The sequence below is a fragment of the Schistocerca nitens genome, chromosome 1, assembly GCF_023898315.1.
Source record: "Schistocerca nitens isolate TAMUIC-IGC-003100 chromosome 1, iqSchNite1.1, whole genome shotgun sequence".
Lineage (NCBI taxonomy): Eukaryota > Metazoa > Arthropoda > Insecta > Orthoptera > Acrididae > Schistocerca > Schistocerca nitens.
The window spans coordinates 1,309,972,201-1,309,993,648 of record NC_064614.1 but is presented as its reverse complement, the minus strand read 5'-3'; the positions used below and the strand labels follow the sequence as shown (position 1 = coordinate 1,309,993,648).

At 42.3% G+C, this 21,448-nt stretch overlaps 1 protein-coding gene across 3 annotated transcripts in view; it reads right to left on the bottom strand.

Moving 5' to 3' along the window:
* Positions 1-12,291, bottom strand: part of LOC126202832 (carboxypeptidase E-like) — a 493,528-nt gene extending 481,237 nt beyond the window's left edge. For all 3 annotated transcript variants that reach the window (XM_049936897.1, XM_049936898.1, XM_049936899.1), the window contains exon 1: positions 12,177-12,291. In XM_049936897.1, coding sequence (XP_049792854.1) covers positions 12,177-12,242 — 66 coding nt within the window. In that variant the 5' untranslated portion in view covers positions 12,243-12,291. The remainder of the gene's footprint in view (positions 1-12,176) is intronic.
* Between the last annotated feature and the right edge of the window lie 9,157 nt (positions 12,292-21,448).

Here is a 21,448-nt window from a genome sequence, read left to right as displayed (position 1 = left end):
CTATCGAAATGTGGTCCTATAGAAGAATGCTGAAGATTAGGTGGGTAGATCATGTAACTAAAGAGGAGGTACTGAATAGAACTATGGAGAAGAGGAGTTTGTGGCACAACTTGACTAGAAGAAGGGATTTGTTGTTAGGACATGTTCTGAAGCAACAAGGGATCACCAATTTAGTACTGGAGGGCAGCGTGGAGGGTAAAAATCGTAGAGGGAGACCAAGAGATGAATACACTAAGTAGATTAAGAAGGATGTAGGTTTCAGTAGTTACTTGGAGATGAAGAAGCTTGCGCAGGATAGAGCAGCATGGAGAACTGCATCAAACCAGTCTTTGGACTGAAGACCACAACAACAACAACGATAACATTGAAAGAAAGAGCGCTGAGGCACAGCCCGATCATATGTTCCTTCATAGACTTCAAATAGACCTATGGTGCCATCGACTGGCAATCCCTTTTTCTCATTCTCTAAATCTCAAACACTCATTAACACAACATCGAAAGTAAAATTAATGGGTTAGCTGTCAGAATCATTTCTGACCAAAACCGGTGTTCGAACGAGTGACGGACTGTCTCCTTAATGTGGTTTGGACAATGTCACCCCAGAGTAGGAAAAAGAAGTTAAAAACAAAAACTATTGGAAAGCTGTACGACTCGGAAGACATAAAGAAGACATCTAAATTTATTGCCAAGCTATTGTAGATGCTCTGGTAATACTAGAAAGTGACGGCAAGAGAACATTGAAACAGAGACTTTCGAGTAATTCCTGAAGAAGTTGATCTCCAACTATTAATTCAAAAAACCGAGCATATATGCTCAAAACATCCGCCTCAAAAACTGATCACAAAATATGGATCTAAAATAATTACGTCCAATTCTTGAACCTAAGGTGGAGGGAAAACGGCACAAAAAATTCGGATGCAAAAACTTAGGAAGACCTTACGATAAAAAGCAGCATCCACGACAAAAAGTGTATGACGGTATCTGCGAAAATCAGGTACTGTAGCACAGCTATCAAGCCTGAAGTCCTGTGCGCTGCCGCGCCGCTAACACTCCACAGGAAAGCTGATCTGCAAGATATGCTAAAAGAAGCATGCAAGGTTCTAAAAAAGATACCCGGCCCCAAAAGGACAGAAGGTGCACACGGGTTACAATCCCGAAAAACTGTCGAATCTCGCGACAGACACCAGAAAAAGAAGACTGATACATTACGTGCGTATCCACAGACTCCCAACAACAACACTGCCTCACTAAACTGCGACGAACATAGAACAACTCAAAATCGTGTCGTGGATCTGTCAACTCGAGAACGGTTTACAAAAGTCTCTTATAAGTCCCGTTCATAATTGAAACAGCTGTACAGTTATTTCTTGACTGAAGTCTCCACACTACCGAGTTTCAGGGACTCAGCACCATTTTCAGGTGTATCTGTAAATAACAGGCAGAAGCGTCCGTGTCAAAACTAACTTACAAGGCCACACATGTGCCGTACGAGGTTCATCAGATCGAATACCTGAGTGTCATCTACGGAAGATCTATTGCCATGCAAGATAGTTCTGACATGGGCACTTCGACAGTTTAAGTTGACAAACCAGAATAACACGAAAAAATGTGTAGAATACAAAGTCGATTACTTTCGAGGGGGACATCTGCTGGTGCTACAATTAGCCCACCACCCCATCCCTTGGGGCTGAGGTGGGAGGAAACTTTAAAATTTCAAAACGGGAACAACCATTATTTTATTGCAGAATCAGATTCTACATAAAAAACTACGTACATTTTGTCTTAAACATTTGTTTTGATTCTTGATAGTTGGTGCTGTAATTCAAGGACATTCGTGATCCCATTTTTGCGTCGAAAATGGTTTCAGAAGTATTGGATCAAGGTGGGCACCAGTGCAAAGTACCATTATCCAAGATGGCGGCGATGACGCCATCCAAGATGGCGGAGATGACATCAATCAATATGGCGGCGATGACGTCAATCAAGATGGCGGATTTTGGCGGGAAGTTTGAATTTTGGTGGGAAAGTGCCACGGCCCCCTCCCCCAGTAAAATGGCTCGAAGCTCAAATTTTGCTTTTTTTCACAGTTCAGTACACCTCCTCACCTCCTCCTCGTTTCCGTGCTTCTTTTTTCATCCGTGTTCAGTTTTTGACGGCCTGTCCTCCAATTGGCCCTCTTGCCACTAAGCCTAACTTGCGTGTGGGGGGGGGGGGGGGGGAATAATGTGTGCCTTAAGCACATTACAGTCGACTGTGAGTCGTAGAATTTATTCGTGCTTCTGAAATCTATTGGTCTTTTGGCGAGACACGTTTATCTGTGCTGTAGCCATACACTGTACATATGAAAACTGACGAAAAGCTGTACCACTGGTTTCTCTGATATTCACTTAAATGTCGGATCGACAGCGGTATGCTTTAGGCCCTTTTGAATCTCAGCGCCTCATTTGTATTCTAGTCAAGTCACCATGTTGATTGACATTAGTACTTGAGTTTAATCATATCCACAAACGGCACTTTGTGTTTGGTGTTGGTTGTTTACTATGCGGGAATCGGATATTTTGTGCAGTGTAAACGTGAACTATGTTGAATCAATTTTAAACGCTAACCGTAAAGTAAAGCTGTGAGGACGGGTCGTAAGTCGTTCTTGGATAGAGCACTTTCCCGCGAAAAGCAAACGTCCCGAGTTCGAGTCTCAGTCCGGCACACAGCTTTAATCTGCCAGGAAGCTTCATATTAGCACACACCGCGCTGCAGACTGAAAATCTCAATCTGAGAAGAGAAAAGTAAATTAACAACAAAAGTCAGCCGCAAAAAGACTAGGGCCGCCGAGAACAGGTGATTGAGAGAGTAACGAAATCAAATAAGTGTGACTACAAGCGAACATTTAACAAGGAAGTGTACGGTTAACAAAAGTTGTGACACTGCAGCGTAATAATGACTGATTTTCAGCCCGGAAGGAAATTCGTGAACTGATACATTTGTTAGGGATCTTGTACATTTGCCCGAAAAAAAAAATGGAAAAGCACGAAAACTCCCACTTGCGCAAAAATGCGAAATGCAGAGTTGCCAAAGCTTACACATTATTTGGTTATTGCTGTAAACTGTACTTTATTACGTACAAAACAAAATTCGACAAACACAATCCTTTCTTTTGTCAGATAAGTTATGCATCTTATTATTATTAATTATTATTATTATTATTGTCATCACTGTCATTATTATTGGTAGTGGCTGGTAACGTAGAGACTTCGGTCAGTAAATAACTATGTAACTGTAGCAGATGTTTTAATTGTGAACATTAAATGGAATGGTTGTGGATGTCGCACGATCAAAAATTCATATAGCAGCATCAGATATTTCAACAAAAGTGTATACAGACAAAAAATTAGCAAATGGTAAGTCACCACCAGATGAGGGACAAAGTGGAGTGACAAGGGTAAAAGAAGCCACGGAGGAAAAATGAGAGGTGCTTAGCAACTCTGAAGACTGAAACGTAAGAGGTTTATGCGATACAACAGCGTCCAAAGGCACCTAATGAGAATAATAACGACAATGTACTGTACAAAGTCGCAGAACTGGCGTCAAATCGAAAGACTTGCTTGCACCCTGCTAACCGTTTCCCCGACAGAAGGCCCTAGGGAGACGACATTTACATTTTACTGTACAAATTGTAGAGTCGACTGACTAAGGTTACTTACTACTGTTCATATAAGTCCTGTTCATCCGCTACAGTATTATCTACATCTACATCTACATCGAGACTCCGCAAGGCACCTGACGGTGTGTGGCGGAGGGTACTTTGAGTACCTCTATCGGTTCTCCCTTCTATTCCAGTCTCGTATTGTTCGTGGAAAGAATGATTGTCGGTATGCTTCTGTGTGGGCTCTAATCTCTCTGGTTTTGTCTTCATGGTCTCTTCGCGAGATCTACCTAGGAGGGAGCAATATACTGCTTGACTCTTCGGTGAAGGTATGTTCTCGAAACTTCAACAAAAGCCCGTACCGAGCTACTGAACGTCTCTCCTGCAAAGTCTTCCACTGGAGTTTATCTAGCATCTCCGTAACGCTTTCGCGATTACAAAATGATCCTGTAACGAAGCGCGCTACTGTCCGTTGGATCTTCTCTATCTCTTCCATCAACCCTATCTGGTACAGATCCCACACTTGTCACCAATATTCAAGCAGTGGGCGAACAAGTGTACTGTAACCTACTTCCTTTGTCTACGGATTGCATTTCCTTAGGATTCTTCCAATGAATCTCAGTCTGTCATCTGCTTTACCGACGATCAACTTTATATGATCATTCCATTTTAAATCACTCCTAATGCCTACTCCTAGATAATTAATGGAATTAGCTGCTTCCAGTTGCTGACCTGCTATATTGTAGCTAAATGTTAAAGGATCTTTCTTTCTATGTATTCGCAGCATATTACACTTGTCTACATTGAGATTCAATTGCCATCCCCTGCACCATGCGTCAATTCGTTGCAGATCTTCCTGCATTTCAGTACAATTTTCCATTGTTACAACCTCTCGATATACCACAGCATCATCCGCAAAAAGCCTCAGTGAACTTCCAATGTTATCCACAAGGTCATTTATGTATACTGTGAATAGCAACGGTCCTACGACACTCCCCTGCGGCACACGTGAAATCACTCTTACTTCGGAAGACTTCTCTACATTGAGAATGAAATGCTGCGTTCTATTGTCTAGGAACTCTTCAATCCAATCACACAATTGGTCTGATAGTCCATATGATCTTACTTTGTTCATTAAACGACTGTGGGGAACTGTATCGAACGCCTTGCCGAAGTCAAGAAACACGACATCTACCTGTGAACCCGTGTCTATGGCCCTCTGAGTCTCGTGGACGAACAGCGCGAGCTGGGTTTCACATGACCGTCTTTTTCGAAACCCATGCTGATTCCTACAGAGTAGATTTCTAGTCTCCAGAAAAGTCATTATACTCGAACACAATACGTGTTCCAAAATTCTACAACTGATCGACGTTAGAGATATAGGTCTATAGTTCTGCACATCTGTTCGACGTCCCTTCTTGAAAACGGGGATGACCTGTGCCCTTTTCCGATCCTTTGGAACGCTACGCTCTTCTAGAGACCTACGGTACACCGCTGCAAGAAGGGGGGGCAAGTTCCTTCGCATACTCTGTGTAAAATTGAACTGGTATCCCATCAGGTCCAGAGGCCTTTCCTCTTTTGAGCGATTTTAATTGTTTTTCTATTCCTCTGTCGTCTATTTCGATATCTAGTTATTTACTGACTGAAGTCTTTACACTAGCAGGTTTCAGGGAGTAAGTAGTTACTAGTTAGAAGTGAGAGACGACCTGGAGGCGCCGATCGAAATGTTTCTGTTTCGTTGTTCATGTGAATACCTAAAAGGTACTGCATTAATGTGCAGAGTGATCACCAAGTCCCCTTACCCTCTATCTATTACACAGATGTTAATGAATTGTTGTTTCTGGTTGTTGTGGGTGCTGATATACACTCATGTTCAGAAAAGAAACAGAATACCTTGAACAACTAGAGGTAAGACGTTCATATTCACAGGATGTGAACATTAGTATGTTTTGCAGAAATTATTATGAATATCAGCCAGCTCCACTGCTCTCTAAATGGGTTTTGTTTTATAAATCACTCACGATGAGCCCATTTCAACATACTATCATCATCAGGTGCTCTGTAAATACATAAGTAAGTGATCGTCTTAATAACTATGATCAGAAAAGTTCTAATACGTTCGTTTGGTATTTTTACCTTACATGTAATATCGTTGCTGCCATGTCCAATCTTTCTTTAGAATTTTAAGTTTCTCCATAGATGTACGTTGGAGATTTATGTCTGACTTTAGTCAGTTTTTACATATGCAATTTTTCTCTTGACAGTTTGGGTGACAGTGGATCATATGTTTACCTTGTTTCCATTATAAGTAAGTGATGCGCGGAAATTCGGTTTTTTTATTGTTATTTTTACAGGTTTGGTTCTAGTTGTTTTTGCCAGGAATTTATTTTAGTTTTAGTTGTGGTTTTTATGTTACAATTTATTTTTTTGTAATATTTTTTTGTTGTCTATGATGTGTGATGTTTTCTTGGTATTATGTCTTCGTTGTACACTCTTCATGTTGTTATGATGTTACTATGGATATGTATCATTTAGTGTCTCTGATTTATTACTTTATCCGTTTTTTGCTTTGTAATGTGAATAAATTTTTCTACGCACTTTTTGTCCGTTAGGTCGGTTTGTTCATTCAATAAATATGTATATTAGAGGTAAAATTAACAACTCAGGCAATAAAATCAAATCAGTATGGAATGTTGTTCGAAGAGAGACAGGAAAAGTAACCGCAGGGGTGGGTAGTATCACTATTAAAGAGAATGAGACCATCTTAAACAACAGTACACAAGTAGCTAATGTATTTAACAACCATATCTTAAGTGTAGGACAAAAAAAATTAGAGATAACTGTTCAAAATAAAAAGCCAGGCAGTACATGGAAGAGTCAGTTTTCAGAAATCCTAGTCAGATTAATTTTCATCTAACAATCTCTTGTGAAATAAAGGAAATCATTACATCATTGAAAAATAAATGTTCTGTTGGAGTAGTTACAACTAATGTTCTGAGTCACTTCTGTAATGCATCACTAACTCAAGTTACTTTCCTGGGCAGGTTAAAATATTCCGTTGTCCAGCCTCTCTACAAAAAGGTGACACCACAGATGACAAAAATTACCAGTCAGTAACCTTGCTTACAGCATTTTCAGAAATCGTCGAGAAAGTAATGTACTGAAGAGCGATTAGCCATCTCAACAGCAATGGGATACTTAGTAAATCACAGTTTGGAGTTCAAAAATGCTGTTCCACTGAGAAAATGTCACCAATAGGAATTTTCTGTGACTTATCCAAAGCGTTTGACTGTGTGAACCATGAAATTATGTTACAGAAATTACAATTCTAAGGTATAAAGGGAACAACACATGAGTGGTTCAAGTCATATCTACAGGATATATCTTTATATAGTTTAAATGAGTTAAGGAAGTCTCCCACATCATCTAACTGGAGTGAAATTACATTAAGTGTTCGATAGGATTCGATCATGCGCCCCCTTCTTTTCTTGATAGATGTGAATGACCACCCTTCTTATCTGGAACAAGAAGCTAAACTGACCATGTTTACTAATGATATAAGCATAATTATTAATCCCGTAAAAGAAACTCCAATAGAAAACGATACAAATAATGTCTTTCGAAAAATTATTGATTGGTTTTCCGCGAATGGGCTTACTCTGAACTTTGAAAAAACACAGTACATCCAATTTTCTACTGCAAGGAGTACAGTTCCTTCAATAAATATAACACATGAACGGAAGTCAGAGGCCACGGTACAGAATACTAAGTTTTTGGGTGTACATGTAGATGAGAATCTTAACTGGAAAATTCATATTTTAAATCTCCTAAAGCGACTAGGTTCAGCATCTTTTGCAATGAGAATAATCGCTATTTTGAGGATATAGAAATTAGCAAGCTAACATACTTTGCATACTTTCACTCTCTGATGTCATAAGGAATAATATTTTGGGGTAACTCAACACTTAGGCAAAGTATATACTGCTCGATAGAAAGTGGTTAGAGCAATGTGTGGGTTTCATAGTCGCACGTGTTGTAGGCAACTGTTTAAAAGTAAAAGGGTAGGAACAGCCTCACAGTACATTTACTCAGTAATAAAATTTGTTCTCAACAACATAGACCACTTTAAATCACCACTGATAGTCACGTTTATAATACCAGAAGAAAGAAAGACTTACACTATCCTCTACTTAACCTGTCTTTGGCGCACGAAGGGGTAAAACATGCTGCTGTAAGACTTTTAAATAAATTACCAGATGAAATAAAATGTCTGAGAGACATCAGTAACAGTTTTAAAAATAAACTAAAATCATATCTCCTTGACAACTCCTTCTATACCATTGATGAATTCCTGAATAGGAATAAATAAACCTATAGGTATAATACATGCATTTTATGTCATTTAAGGGGATGGGGTAGGGAATAAAAATTTTACACTTAAAAAAAAACCTTGGTTCATGTGTGCATTTCTTATGCACCTGACACATGCCACATCATAACAGTTACTGTGAGATTGATCAATGGAACACGTAACTAATTAAATTTGTGGGGTTGCTATATGCATGTGAATATATATCTATTTCCTCAAGGATGTTCATGACTGCTCCTTTTTGCATAATATGGAGGATTTCTAGTGCTTCGTTTATGGGTTTTACGTCGTGTTTTTCCGTTTGTAGATGTTGAAAAAATGTGGACGGGTTGTTTTCACTCTCTCTGGTGTGTCATTTATGCCTTGTGTTGGAAGTTTCCACCGGTCTGTCCTATGTAGAATTTGTGGTATGTGTTACACGAAATTTTGTAAACGCTGTGGTGGTTGTGTATGGGAAATTTAGAGCTGACTTTGTGGATTTTGTGTTTGAGGCTGTATGTGTTTTGATATGCAAAGGGGATGTCGGTTTTGTGAAATAATTTAATTTTGTTTGAGGTCTTTCATAGATAAGTGGTGGTTACATGTATTTTTTCTTCTTTTTCGTTGTATGTCTAATGTTATTTCTTTATGTATCTGGGCATTTTTGGTTGTGTTTTATTGTGGTGTGATTGCGTTACAATTTTGTTCTATGATATCTACTGTTAGCTGGAATTGAATGTTCGTGTTTACATCAGTAATGTCAAAAGATATAAATCTCGCATTTGGGAGTATTTTTATGTCTTTAATGTTTTTGGCTATTGTTCTAGAATTTCTTATTGTATATTTTTTGTTGTATGTGTAAAATTTATTCAGGAGGTTGTTTAATTTCTTGCTTATGTAATATGTGGGTCTGTTAACATTGTGTACTACAGAACATATAGGAACAAATTTTTTATGTATCCATGGACCATTGGTGTTCCATGGTTCATTGAGGTACATGTACTTTTCTCATATTCTGTAAGTTTTGTGTGACATGCTTATATGGTTTTATTGACCTAGAATTTTTTTGTGGATTTTCTATTGATTTGTGTGATACCATTATTACCAAAAAAAATCATTAACTGTTGTGTGTAGTCGTTTTTGTTTACGATGACTAGACTGTAGCCTTTGCCTGATCTAATTGCTTGGGCATTGCTATTCGTTAATTTTTCATTAATTTTGCGTATTATTATCTGAATCGGTACTGTAGCTTTTCCTGATTTTCAGCCTCTTTCTGTTACCTTCGCTGTTTTGGCAGTAATTTCATTCTGTAGTTTTATGGATAAGTTTGCTAAGTCTATTGCTGCTTTTGCAGATGCTATTAGCCGTTTTTGTTCAATACTGTGGAATCTAGGTTCGATAGCGTACTTTAATCCTTAATCCAATGGCTTTTAGTATTGGTCAATTAATGTACTTTCAGACATGGTGATAGTTCTTTTGTGAAAACTGGAAGGAGATATTATGTTGTCAGTTTTAGCAAGGGGGCATTGTTTTTCCAGGAGGCGTTTGATTTCATTTTTGTGGGTAGATCTAATCTGTGATCAGTGTGACCTCAGTGAATGACATCCTTCGATCCATAGCCATATCCTTTCTGCACAACACCCCGGACGCCATTTTTCAGCAGGACAATGCACAATGATATGTTGCTGCACAAACATGTGCCTTCTCGGTAGCTCAGGACGTCAGCCTTTTGCCAATGGAAGATGTGTGGGATATTGTGAAATGAATGGTGCAGCGCTGTGACCCAATGCCAACCAATACAGATGTACTTTGGCACCAAGTGAATGCAGCATGGATGGCTGTATCACAGGACGCCATCCGCACTGCATACGTCGAAACCACCATACGTCCTGTAAATATGAATGACCTATCTCTGGTCGTTCAAGGTGTTCTGTACCGGTACATCTAAATCATGGCTCATGAGGTCACTTACATCGTGGAGGAACGGATCCAAACGAGCGCGTGGGCTCACGAACGACCCCATACAGGAAAATCAACTCGAGGTATTCAGCATCATATCACTGTGACATTTGACAAAACCTTCACAACAAAAGGCCAACAATTTTGCCGTGGGAAAATAATCTCTTTGCGATTGGTTACATAAAAGATAAGCCCCCGCCCAGAACGACCAGAAGCACAACTGGTAATGTGTGTTGAGGCTGCAGCGTCTGTCGAACGTCCGACAAAAATACTCCATTCCTAAGCGGCCACAGGAACTGGGAGTTGTATACCCGACATTACAAAAACATGTGAAGCATGATCTGGAGTTTAAGGCATTTAAACGTTCGTTTCTAAACGAACTGAGTGATAATTCCGTGAAAAATCATCATCAGGCTTGTGGGCGACTGTTCGATGTCTTTGCAAGTGTTCATTTAAGGGGGAAAATGTTTTTATCGAACGAGTGTGCAATATTTCGCAAACGAGAAACATTTATTAGTGGAGTAAAGAAAACCCATATTTTTATGAATAACTTAAACACAACCCACCTCATTCACGATCTGGGCTGCAGTGTCTACAACGCACTGGGAAGGTCCGTATTTCTTTGACGGTGGCATTGCGTATCCCACGATATGATGTGACTGCTTTATTCCACATCTGCTGGGGACTGCCGGGTGGCATACAGTTAGAGCACGATGGAGCACCAACCTATTGTGGTGTCGCCGTTAGAGAATGTCACGAAGAGGTGTTTCCTGATAAATGGGTGCGACGCGGTTGTGTCCATTTGCCTGCACGTCCAGAGTGGCCACTCAGAATTCCTGATCTGTCATCTCGCGAGAATGCATTATGGGTTTTCATTAACGGAAGCAAATTGTATATTACGCTATGAGACCAAGACACTGCTGTCATCGATTATATTTTTTTTATTACAGTAGGTCTAATTCAAAGTGATTGCCACCTTCACGTTATATCGGGTGGTTTCGACATCTGTACGACATCTATGTCTCAGTTGCTGTTACTATTGTGTAAGTATGCTCCTTTGATCTCGGTGGAGCTGCAGCAGGTGTTAAACTTTAGCTGGAACAGTGATTTCTGAAGCTGTCCGATTATGAAAGTTCGTTTCATAAATAAATAATTTCAGAAATAACTGCTCCAGCTAAAGTTTAACACTTACTATAGTTCCACCAATATCAAAGCATCAAGTACAACAGTAACAGCAACTGACACATCGATGTCTTACGGTATCGAGACCACCCCATGTAACACGAAGGTAGCAATCAGGCCGAAATAGGCCTAGTGTAAAAAAAAATATAATTGAAGACAGCAGTGCCTTTGTCTCGTAGGATAATATATAATGTCCTTATAGGATATATATGCGGTGCAGGAGGCCCAGATGAGTAGAAACTGAACAAAAAGCAAATTTATTTGATGAAACCACCTACGATGGGTTTCAGACAGGATCCGCCGCTTCGTTCGACCTCAAAGCGGTATTCCGATACAGTCGGACAGCCTCTGCAATGCTGCTGGAGTCTGGGGGGATACCGAGTGGGCTAAGGCACGAATTGGAATTCAGACGGAGGACGGATGCAAAGGCACTGTGCCAGGGTGGCGTACTGGTTAAATCATCTGCCTAATGAGTACGGACCTGGGTTCGAATCCTGGCCCGGGTACAAAATTTTCATTTGTCGCTCAGCCTATACATATGCACATGAGTAACAAAAGTTTTCCCCCATGTGTTACGAGACGGTCGACAAACTTAAGGATGCTGTTCGATGTGCATTTACTGCCATCAGCAGAATTTCACGATGTGCGTGAAGGACAATCATCCTCTATTGTGAAAACGATGGTGTACAACCGTACCGAGATATTATTGCAGTTCGCCCCCACGGACTTTATCGGAAACGTGCGGTGACATTACAGTAAAGAAAAACTACATCAATTTTTCGACTGTCGTATACAGAGTGGAAGTCTGAATAACTCCGATAGCAGGTTGTCCGCTCGTTAAAACAGTAGAGCACATCACTATCGGCTTCAAGCGCACGGGTAAACACACGCACCCTCACTCCCAGGTGCGAAAATATTGCGCTCGTCTGATCCACAGACACACTCTGGAATAAACGCGAAACAATAGTGACGCTACCTGGAAGTAATGCTCTTACTGGATGCCACATTAATACAAAGCGTGGGCGGCAGTAGGAGTGGCCGGCTTACCGTGGCGGCGAGCAGGCAGGCGCCGGCGAGCAGCAAGGCGGCGGCGGCGTCTCGCGGGCCGGCCATGTTGTCTGTGCAGCACTGAGCGAGCACTGGCCGGCCCTCGGCGCTCGGCCCACGCAACACCTGCCGCAGGCCGCCCGCCGCAGTGCGCGTGCGCAGACAGACACCCCACCCCACCCCACCCCGGCCGACGTATGGATTTTGTGGGGCCGGGTCAGCCGCCTCTGTGGCGGTACGCTATCAGGAGCAGAACGAGCACCACCAGCAGGCACAACAGGTACATGCTCCGCCGCGACGGCGCACTCACTCCCCGGTTTCTCTACGCGAAGGCGGCTGCCGTTCAAGATTCCTGCGGCGACAATAATTTGAAGACGATTCCTCTATCCGCTCCCGTCCAGACTGCCATTTCGGCCTCTGTTGCCTAGCACCGCGCCCCGCCGTCAAGCTCTTGTTATCTGAAAGTGTCGAGAGACTCCGCACACGCGCTCAATCTCTCCGATCGTACGTGTCCGCGTCACGTGTCAGCGTTTCCCCGACAGCCCGACGAATCGCTGCTAAGACTTCATTTATTAAGCGTCGCTGTGCTGTTCTTTTTCTTTTTCCCTCTTTGGTTATCATTCCAGGGAAATGTCTGAAAATCCGAAGCTTTACTGACCTCGCGCTTCATCTTAGAAGATAAAAACCCTTACTAATATTCACAGCCTTTGTAGATTTAGACTAAGTTTCGACAACATTGACTACAATACGCAACTCGTAATCGTCAGTATGTTGTATTTGTTGTGGTTACGTCTTTTTCTTTTTTCATTTGGCATTTGTCATTATGAATGCCATACATTTCAAATAGTTGCTACAAATATGACCTTAAACGTCCATTCTACATCTACATCTACATCCATACTCCGCAAGCCAACTGACGGTGTGTGGCGGAGGGTACTTTGAGTACCTCTATCGGATCTCCCTTCTATTCCAGTCTCGTATTGTTCGTGGAAAGAAGGATTGACGGTATGCCTCTGTGTGGGCTCTAATTTCTCTGATTTTATCCTCACGGTCTCTTCGCGAGATATACGTAGGAGGGAGCAATATACTGCTTGACTCCTCGATGAAGGTATGTTCTCGAAACTTCAACAAAAGCCCGTACTGAGCTACTGAGCGTCTCTCCTGCAGAGTCTTCCACTGGAGTTTATCTATCATCTTCGTAACGCTTTCGCGATTACTAAATGATCCTGTAACGAAGCGCACAGCTCTCCGTTGGATCTTCTCTATCTCTTCTATCAACCCTATCTGGTACGGATCCCATACTGTTGAGTAGTATCAAAGTAGTGGGCGAAGAAGCGTACTGTAACCTACTTCCTTTGTTTTCGGATTGCATTTATGGAATTAACTGCTTCCAGTTGCTGACCTATGTTATAGCTAAATAATATGGGATCTCTCTTTCTATGCATTCGCAGCACATTACACTTCTCTACATTGAGATTCAATTTCCGGAATAAATACGTGTTACAGATTTAAAAAAAGCACTACGTCATCATTGGGACCATCCGACCGCCGTGTCATCCTCGGCTGAGGATGCAGATAGGATGGGTGTGTGGTCAGCACACCGCTCTCCCGGTCGTTACGATGGTTTTCTTTGACCGGAGCCGCTACTATTCTTCAGGGACCCTGGTCCGGAAACGACCGAGTCGAAAGTTATAAGTGAAAATCTTTCTGATACCTCTGACAGTGGTATACATGTACTGCTACCGTTGTCGCTAAAACTGTAAGCTGGGCAGCTCTCAGAGCTGTTAGTGGCGACTAAAACAAAAATAGTATAGTAAACACGGGCTCTAAAATGGAACCACTCCACCTTCCGTATTCCAAAACACATCCCTTCTACTGCAAGCTCTTTGGTTTCTATATTTCTGGAGCAGGTAGTACGGACCTAAACAAGGAAAAGCAGCCCACTAAATATTCGCTCTAAAATGCGTACCTTAAGAGCTGTGGGCGCGTGTCCGGTAGCTGAGACCTGTTTCACAGTACAGACGAGGAACAAGTGCCCTTAGCTCTTAAACTCTGCTTTTAAAGTCCATATCTGCTGGACATTTTTTTCCACCTTCAGTCCACACTAGCACCTGTGAAAGTTGCCTACTCTACGTTCTTAGCAACAACACTACCGGTACATGTATTCCATTGTCAGATGTGCCAAACTTTCACCTCGATCGTTTCCGGACTAGGATCCTTTACGTCAAATTGATACATTCATCTTTCTACATCACCCCTGGAAGTTTGTAACAACATCACGGAACCAGGAAAACCACTACGTACACGCAAGCCACTGTTTCTCAAATCTTCCTTAAAAACCTCTCCGTCCCCATTCTATTTCGAACAAGCTAAGAAAGTATGGTTGAGATCAGCATAGAAGGTATTATTATCACAATCACACTAAGGAGAATTCGAGACATCCATTGAGCTGGAAAATATTAATCAGACTGAAGAGAGGATCGCTGCAGCTCTGCACATTACAGTGTTGGGCGTGAAGGCTCTCCTGCCAGCCATATCTACAGCATCTGGACCTGTCTACTGCCCGGGCGAGCTTGCATATTCCTCTCCAGTTTCTATCGGCCATCTTTGCTTCAGTTACCAAAATGACTACTCTTAATAGCTCTGTATGTCTCTTACCAACCGATCCGTCACCTGTAGTCAAGTTGTGCCATAATTTGGTTTACTCCAAGTTCGATTCAATTCCTCCTCCTTTCCGGAGAAACATGCAGCTGTGCTTGGCTAAGATGTTCCAGAGGTAAAATAGTCCTCCATCCGGACCTCCATGCGGGAAATACTGAATAATATGTTCACATCACGTCAAACAAAACTGCCGTCATACGGGTCACAGCATGTCCAGATGGTGAAACTCATCGATTGCTCTTCCTGTCTCATTTCTAATCAAATTCTACCAGCATCACCTGATTTAATTCGAATACTTTTATCATCCTTGTTTCATCTTTTTTGATCATCATCTTGTAATTGCTTTTCAAGATACTTCCATTCCTTTTAACTGGTCTTCCGAGTCATTTGCCCTTCAACGAAAACAAACTTTTAATTTCTCCTCCCTGGACTTTAAAACCCTTTCCAAATTTCTTCTTGGTTTCCTTTACCTCTTGCTCAAAGTACAGACTGAAAAGGAGGTGGCCTACAACCTTCCTAACCCCCGTCTTAACCATTAAATACCATTTCAGTCGTATGGCTGCACTCTGGTTTCTGTAAAAGGTTTAGATAATCTTTTGCGCACTGTATTTAATCCCTGATACCTACAGAATTTCAGATAATGCATCCCAGTCGACATTTTCAGAAACTTTCGCTAAATCTGCACATGCTATAAATGCACGTCTGCCTTTCTTCAGCGTATCTTCTAAGGTAAATCGCGTCCCTGCATTTCTCCCAGAAATCGGCTTCTACCAGTTTTTCCGCTCTTCTGTAACTAATTCGAGTCAATACCTTGCAGCGACGGCTTATTAAATTGATGGTTCTGTAATATTCACACCTGTCAGCACGTGCCTTCTTTTAGGTGGGAATTGTTACATTCTTCTCCAAGTCTAGCGGTATTTCGCGTGTTTCGCAATCCTGCATACGAGGTGGAATAGTTTCATCACGTCCCCCCAAGGATATCAATAATTTTGAAGAAATACCGTTTACCACAGGGCTTTGTTTTAACTTAGGTCTTCTAGTGCTCTGTCAAATTCTCACAGCGGTGGTATCATATCTCCCATTTCATCCACATCTGTTTCGGTTTCTCTCTTCATAATATTACCTTCACTTTTGTTTCACTCGTACAGACGCTCTATATATTTCTTTCCAATTTTCAGCCTTTCCTTTTTGACTTAGTACAGGCTTGCACCCTGAGCTCTTGATATTCATAGAACTGCTTCTCCTTTTGATGATATTTGATTTATCGGCATAATGCCGTTGTCCAAGGCGTAATTCTGTGCCTAACGTTTCGTCTTCCACTGCTGGAGGATTTAACGAATTTAGAAATCTGTTACAGATTCAGACAATATCGACAAGGCGAACTGTTTATATATATCCACGGAACGGTCTGTTCGTGACGTCATCACACCGCTTCTTAAGGAGGTTTTCAGGTCTAGACGTCTGATTTATAACTCATTTTCAACATTTTTAGGTTAAATCAAGAGATAAGTAAAACATTGTTTACATCCCTTTATTCATCTCCTTTTAGCTGCATTAAAAAGTTTTTGGAGTTTATTAAACAAAATGGCGCTGAAGATCGTAATGCACGCCGTGCATTGGTAGGCGGGTGGACGTGGTTCAGGTAACTGAGTGGTCTAAAACAGACCAGACCAAAAATTATTAAAATTGCGAGTGTAATTTTTTCACAAAATGGCGGCAATTGAAAAAAGTAAAAAAACACTTCTTGGCATTCAAACGCACAAAACAAATCGATATTCTGAAAATTGTTTAATTTTTAGGGGTTCCGACCACAGCCAGGTCACTTCTCTACAAAAATACACTATCAGATCAAAAGTATCCGGACACCTGGCTGAAAATGACTTACAAGTTCGTTGCGCCGTCCATCCGTAATGCTGGAATTCAATATGGTGTTGGCCCACCCTCAGCAGGCATACATTCAATCAGGTGCTGAAAGGTTTCTTGGGGAATGGCAGTCCATTCTTCACAGAGTTCTGCACTGAGGAGAGGTATTGATGTCGATCGGTTAGGCCTGGCATGAAGTCGGCGTTCCAAACCTTCCCAAAGGTGTTCTATAGGATTCACATCAGGACTCTGTGCAGGCCAGTCCATTACAGCGTCGTGTAACCACTCCGTCACAGGCTGTACATTATGAACAGGTGCTCGATCGTGTTGAAAGATGCAATCGCTATCCCCGAGTCGCATTTCAACAGTGGGAAGCAAGAAGGTGCTTAAAACATCAATGCAGGCCTGTTCTCTGATAGTGCTACACAAAAGAACAAGGCTGGAAGCCCCTCCCTCACCTCCCTCCCCCCCTTCCCCCCCCCCCTGTGAAAAACACGACCACACCATAAAACCACTGCCTCCAAATTTTACTGTTTACGATGGCAGATGAGGTCCACCAGGCATTCGCCATACCTACACCCTGTCATCGGATCGCAACATTAGTATTGGGGCTAAGCTAGTTCTACCCCAAAGTACCGTTATCCAAGTTGGCGGCAATGACGTCATCCAAGATGGCAGTGCTGACGTCTTTTCCTCAGTTCTTTTACTCTGTTAGTTAATGAGTTTACACATTAGTAAGCAGGATTCATGGTTAGTTAGTTATATAGTCAGATGATTTGTTTGATAATTAAAAGTTGTGTGGCCTCATGAATATGTAACAAATAAAACTTATCAGAATCTGCAGACAAAATTAATATTCGGGTCAACATTCCTCTCTCTCAAACCCCACCCTATGGGGAGAGAGGGAGAGTTATAGTTTTAGCGAATCAAAATTTACGAAGTAAACAAGTATTTTTTATTCATCCATAAGTATTGGAACAAGGCAGACACCAGTACAAAGTACCGTTATCCTAAATGGCCCATTTTGGTGGGAAGTTTGAATTTTGGCAGGAAAGTGCCATGCCCCATCATCCAGAAAAATGGAGCGAAGTTCAAATTCCAATATGATAATGCATCACACACCATTTATCTCTAGTAAGCAAAGAAAATGGCGGGGAAAAAGTACTAGTCTTTATTATTTAGACAATTTCAAACAGGTGTGTTCTCCACTGGGTCAGTACTTCATATTGTCGCCACCAGAGGGTGCTCTCCTGACGTCAGGTGATGATGCAAGTACCGTTATTCAAGATGGTTGCACCCGGTGTATCCACCACGAGCTCCAGAACCCAATTGACTTAGTTCATATCGTCAGCACCAGAGGACAACACTGCAGCGTCAGGTGATGACACAAGATCGTCTGCTTTCTCTCTCACACCGTGCCAGCGGGCCCCAAGTGCAAGACCATAGACATTATAGCTCCCCAGCTTGGACATTATACTTGCGCTGGACATAGCGTTCTGTAAATATTCTAACTAAACTAACACTCACATCACACATCTAACATATTAATTACCTCAATACTTAATTCCACTTCACTTTTAATTTACGACTTCTATATTCATATAGGTAAGAAAAGGAGTTCACTATATTTCAACTACATAGTTTCAACTACTTTTCAAGATCCAGGGTGACCCCTCTTCCTAGGAAATAGCACCCAATTTGAATTCTGGCAGTAAAGAAAGGTCACTTTGGCTTTCACTACCAACCTAAGAAAATTGTTGCAAACGAAGCTCATCACCACTAACCTAACCCTGCAAGGGCGCAACCTCTTTCTAGGGGTTGCTGGTAAAAGGACTCAGCCTGCACTAGGCTGATGGAGAGAGGAAGGAGTCTACTTTATTTACTTGGGAGCAATTTATTTAGGGATGGAGTATATGTATCACAGAACACACGCTCTGATATGCGCCACAGCATAGAGACGTGCCAACTACTCCTACATAACCCATGTATAAAGCACTACACACACGATTGCTAATTGTAAACTGTCAAAAATAACGCATTGCGCAGCCTACAGACATGCGAACCACTCGTAAATAATGCAATATATTTACGTCCAGATAGCCAAACAACTCGCAAATTGTCAAAATAATAATCCTTCTAAAGGCTCTGCTTGCTAATAGTCAACTGTCGAAATCATACACCAGCCTTTATTTAAACAATTAGAGACAGCACCACCACCCAGTGTATTCGCCACTGTGTCCAGAGCCAAACTGACTTATTTCATATCCATGGCAGTAGAGGACGCTGTAGTGACGTCAGGTGATGACGCACGTACCGTAATCCAAGATGGCGCCACCTAGTGGGTTCACCATGAACTCTAGAGCCCAACTGGTTTAGTTCATATCGTCGCCACCAGAGAGCGCTATCGTGACGTCAGGTGATAGCGGAAGTACAGTATCCGTGATGGAGTCAAAGAGCGTGTTCTCCACGGGGTCTAGCACCCAGCACCACCAGCAGAGGAAGCTCTCATCTGTTTCGTGACGTAAACCAAGATGGTGGGGGTAAACGGCGGGAAAACGACTCTGGACAAAAGATCTAGACTCCAACCGGTCTAGTACACAATACTGCCACCAGATAGCACTGTCATCCATCCTGTGACATAATCCAAGATGGTGAGGGAAAATGGTGGGAAAACGACTCAGTCTGCTCTGGGCTGCTGGGGAGAGTAAGGATGGAGTGCACTATATTTTGAAACAACTTATTTATGGACTGAGTATATACATCACACTGATACAAAAAATCAACCGTGATATGCCTGCGGCCATGTTGACAGATCACAGACACGTAATTTCAGTACACAATAGCTAACTGCTCCTAAATAATTCTTCAAACTCAAGTGTAGACACTCTCAGTACTCATAAACTGCCCAAATAGCGCATAGCACGGCCTACAGACCCGCTCGCGAAATAATGCAATCAATGTGCGAATGCACACTCCACCGCCCCCTGTCCAGTAGAGTATAGAGCAGGTAGCGGTAAGTGATGCATCCCTCATATGTCAAACCGCGCACACACCACTGCTAGGCTTCTGCAAGCGTGAGGTGACGGCACCCCCACTCATACGTAACACCCGAGAAATTCCTGTCGCTAGACACCGATGATGATGCGATCAGACGTATGGGCCACACGGTCATCAGCTGTCAAAGCACTCACAGGCGTCCATTTAGGGCTGCGCCCGCCACAACCCCCGCGAAGTGAGGTGGCCGCAGCTCGGCTCCCGTGCGCTCCGTCACAGTCCTCGAGCCGGTGTCGTCGGACACCAGTGAAAGTTGCGTACCTCTATACAGTCACGGTTACACTTATGTCATAGCATTCCGAAGCGCGCCCGTGCCAGTCTCATATTCGAAGCATCTCCAGGCGCCACTTGTCTTTACCATTGAAGGCAGAATAGTACAAAACGTGTTGACACACGCGTTCAGCCGTGTGTTCCCGCCCCCATCGTGACTGACACCTCGCCATATCAAACATTCTCAATGTTATTCTTACATCACATGGCTTTGTGAAAAAAAAAGTCAGCCAAGTCCAGCTCTTCATATTTTTGTAGTGCCCCAGAAATAGTTAACGCTCACTTTCTTGTTGCCTCATCTTGCATGCGCGAAAATTCCTACCCTAACAGAACGTGTTTACGAAAATATCGCCACATCCTGTCTTCCTCCCAGACATAACGTGATAGCCTTCCTTCTCTCAACATACGTAAATGTTCTCACCGCTCCTATATCCCATCACAATCAATCTAGCATTCTGATTCGCTCTTATCGAATTTACCAGTCGAATTACTAACGCCACCGGTATCAAAGCACCATCCACCTTTTCTTTCTGGGACTTTCTACGGTTATTTAACACAGATTGCTAAATTGCACTGACAGTTCCCTCAATCTATACGTCCCCATCTGTACTTTCTACAGACGCTACACTCAGCCGTAATGGACTATTTGACACTGATCACCATTTTGCACCAACAACTAAACGTCGCAAAGTTGTCTACGGTTCATCAAATACAGACGAGACTCGCAAGAATATTGGTGTGTCAAACTGATATCTAGCCCGGGAATGTATCACCATCTACAGTGTCGATGTAGTTAACATACAGTTCATATCCCCCGCCATACAAAATCACCCCTTTTACATCAGCAGATCGAAGTCGCTCTCAGAACTCGTCAACAAATTCGGCATAAACGCGTTACTGTTTCCACTTTCTTGCTCGCATTTCTACAGACATCCCCAGACTCAGGGATTATAAGAACACCCATATTTTCACCATAATATTATACAATTTTCGCCGTACTTCTCTATATAACACACTAGGCAGCATCCTACAGATTGCTAATGCAACATAACGCTCAAGGTATAGACTGTAAATTATTTCTCCACAAACACCATTCTTTAGTGGGGTGCAGCGTGGTGTAAACCATTGACTAACTGGAAACAAATAGAGTAAACCGATGTTTGCACTCTCGAATACTGAAGTCGGCGATGCCCGTTAAGCTCCCGCACACATGAGGTGGTGGCGCCCCTTTCATACTTGACGCCTGAGAAATTCCTCGCGAAACGCGTCATCACCTAGGTGCTGAACGCAGGTGAAAGTTGCCTCTATTCTCGAGTATGCAGCCACCATTATACTGACGTCACAGAACTCCAAGAAGTACTCACGCAGCCCCCGTATGCGAGACACCTCCGGGCAGCACTTGTCTTTACCGTTGATGACAGAAT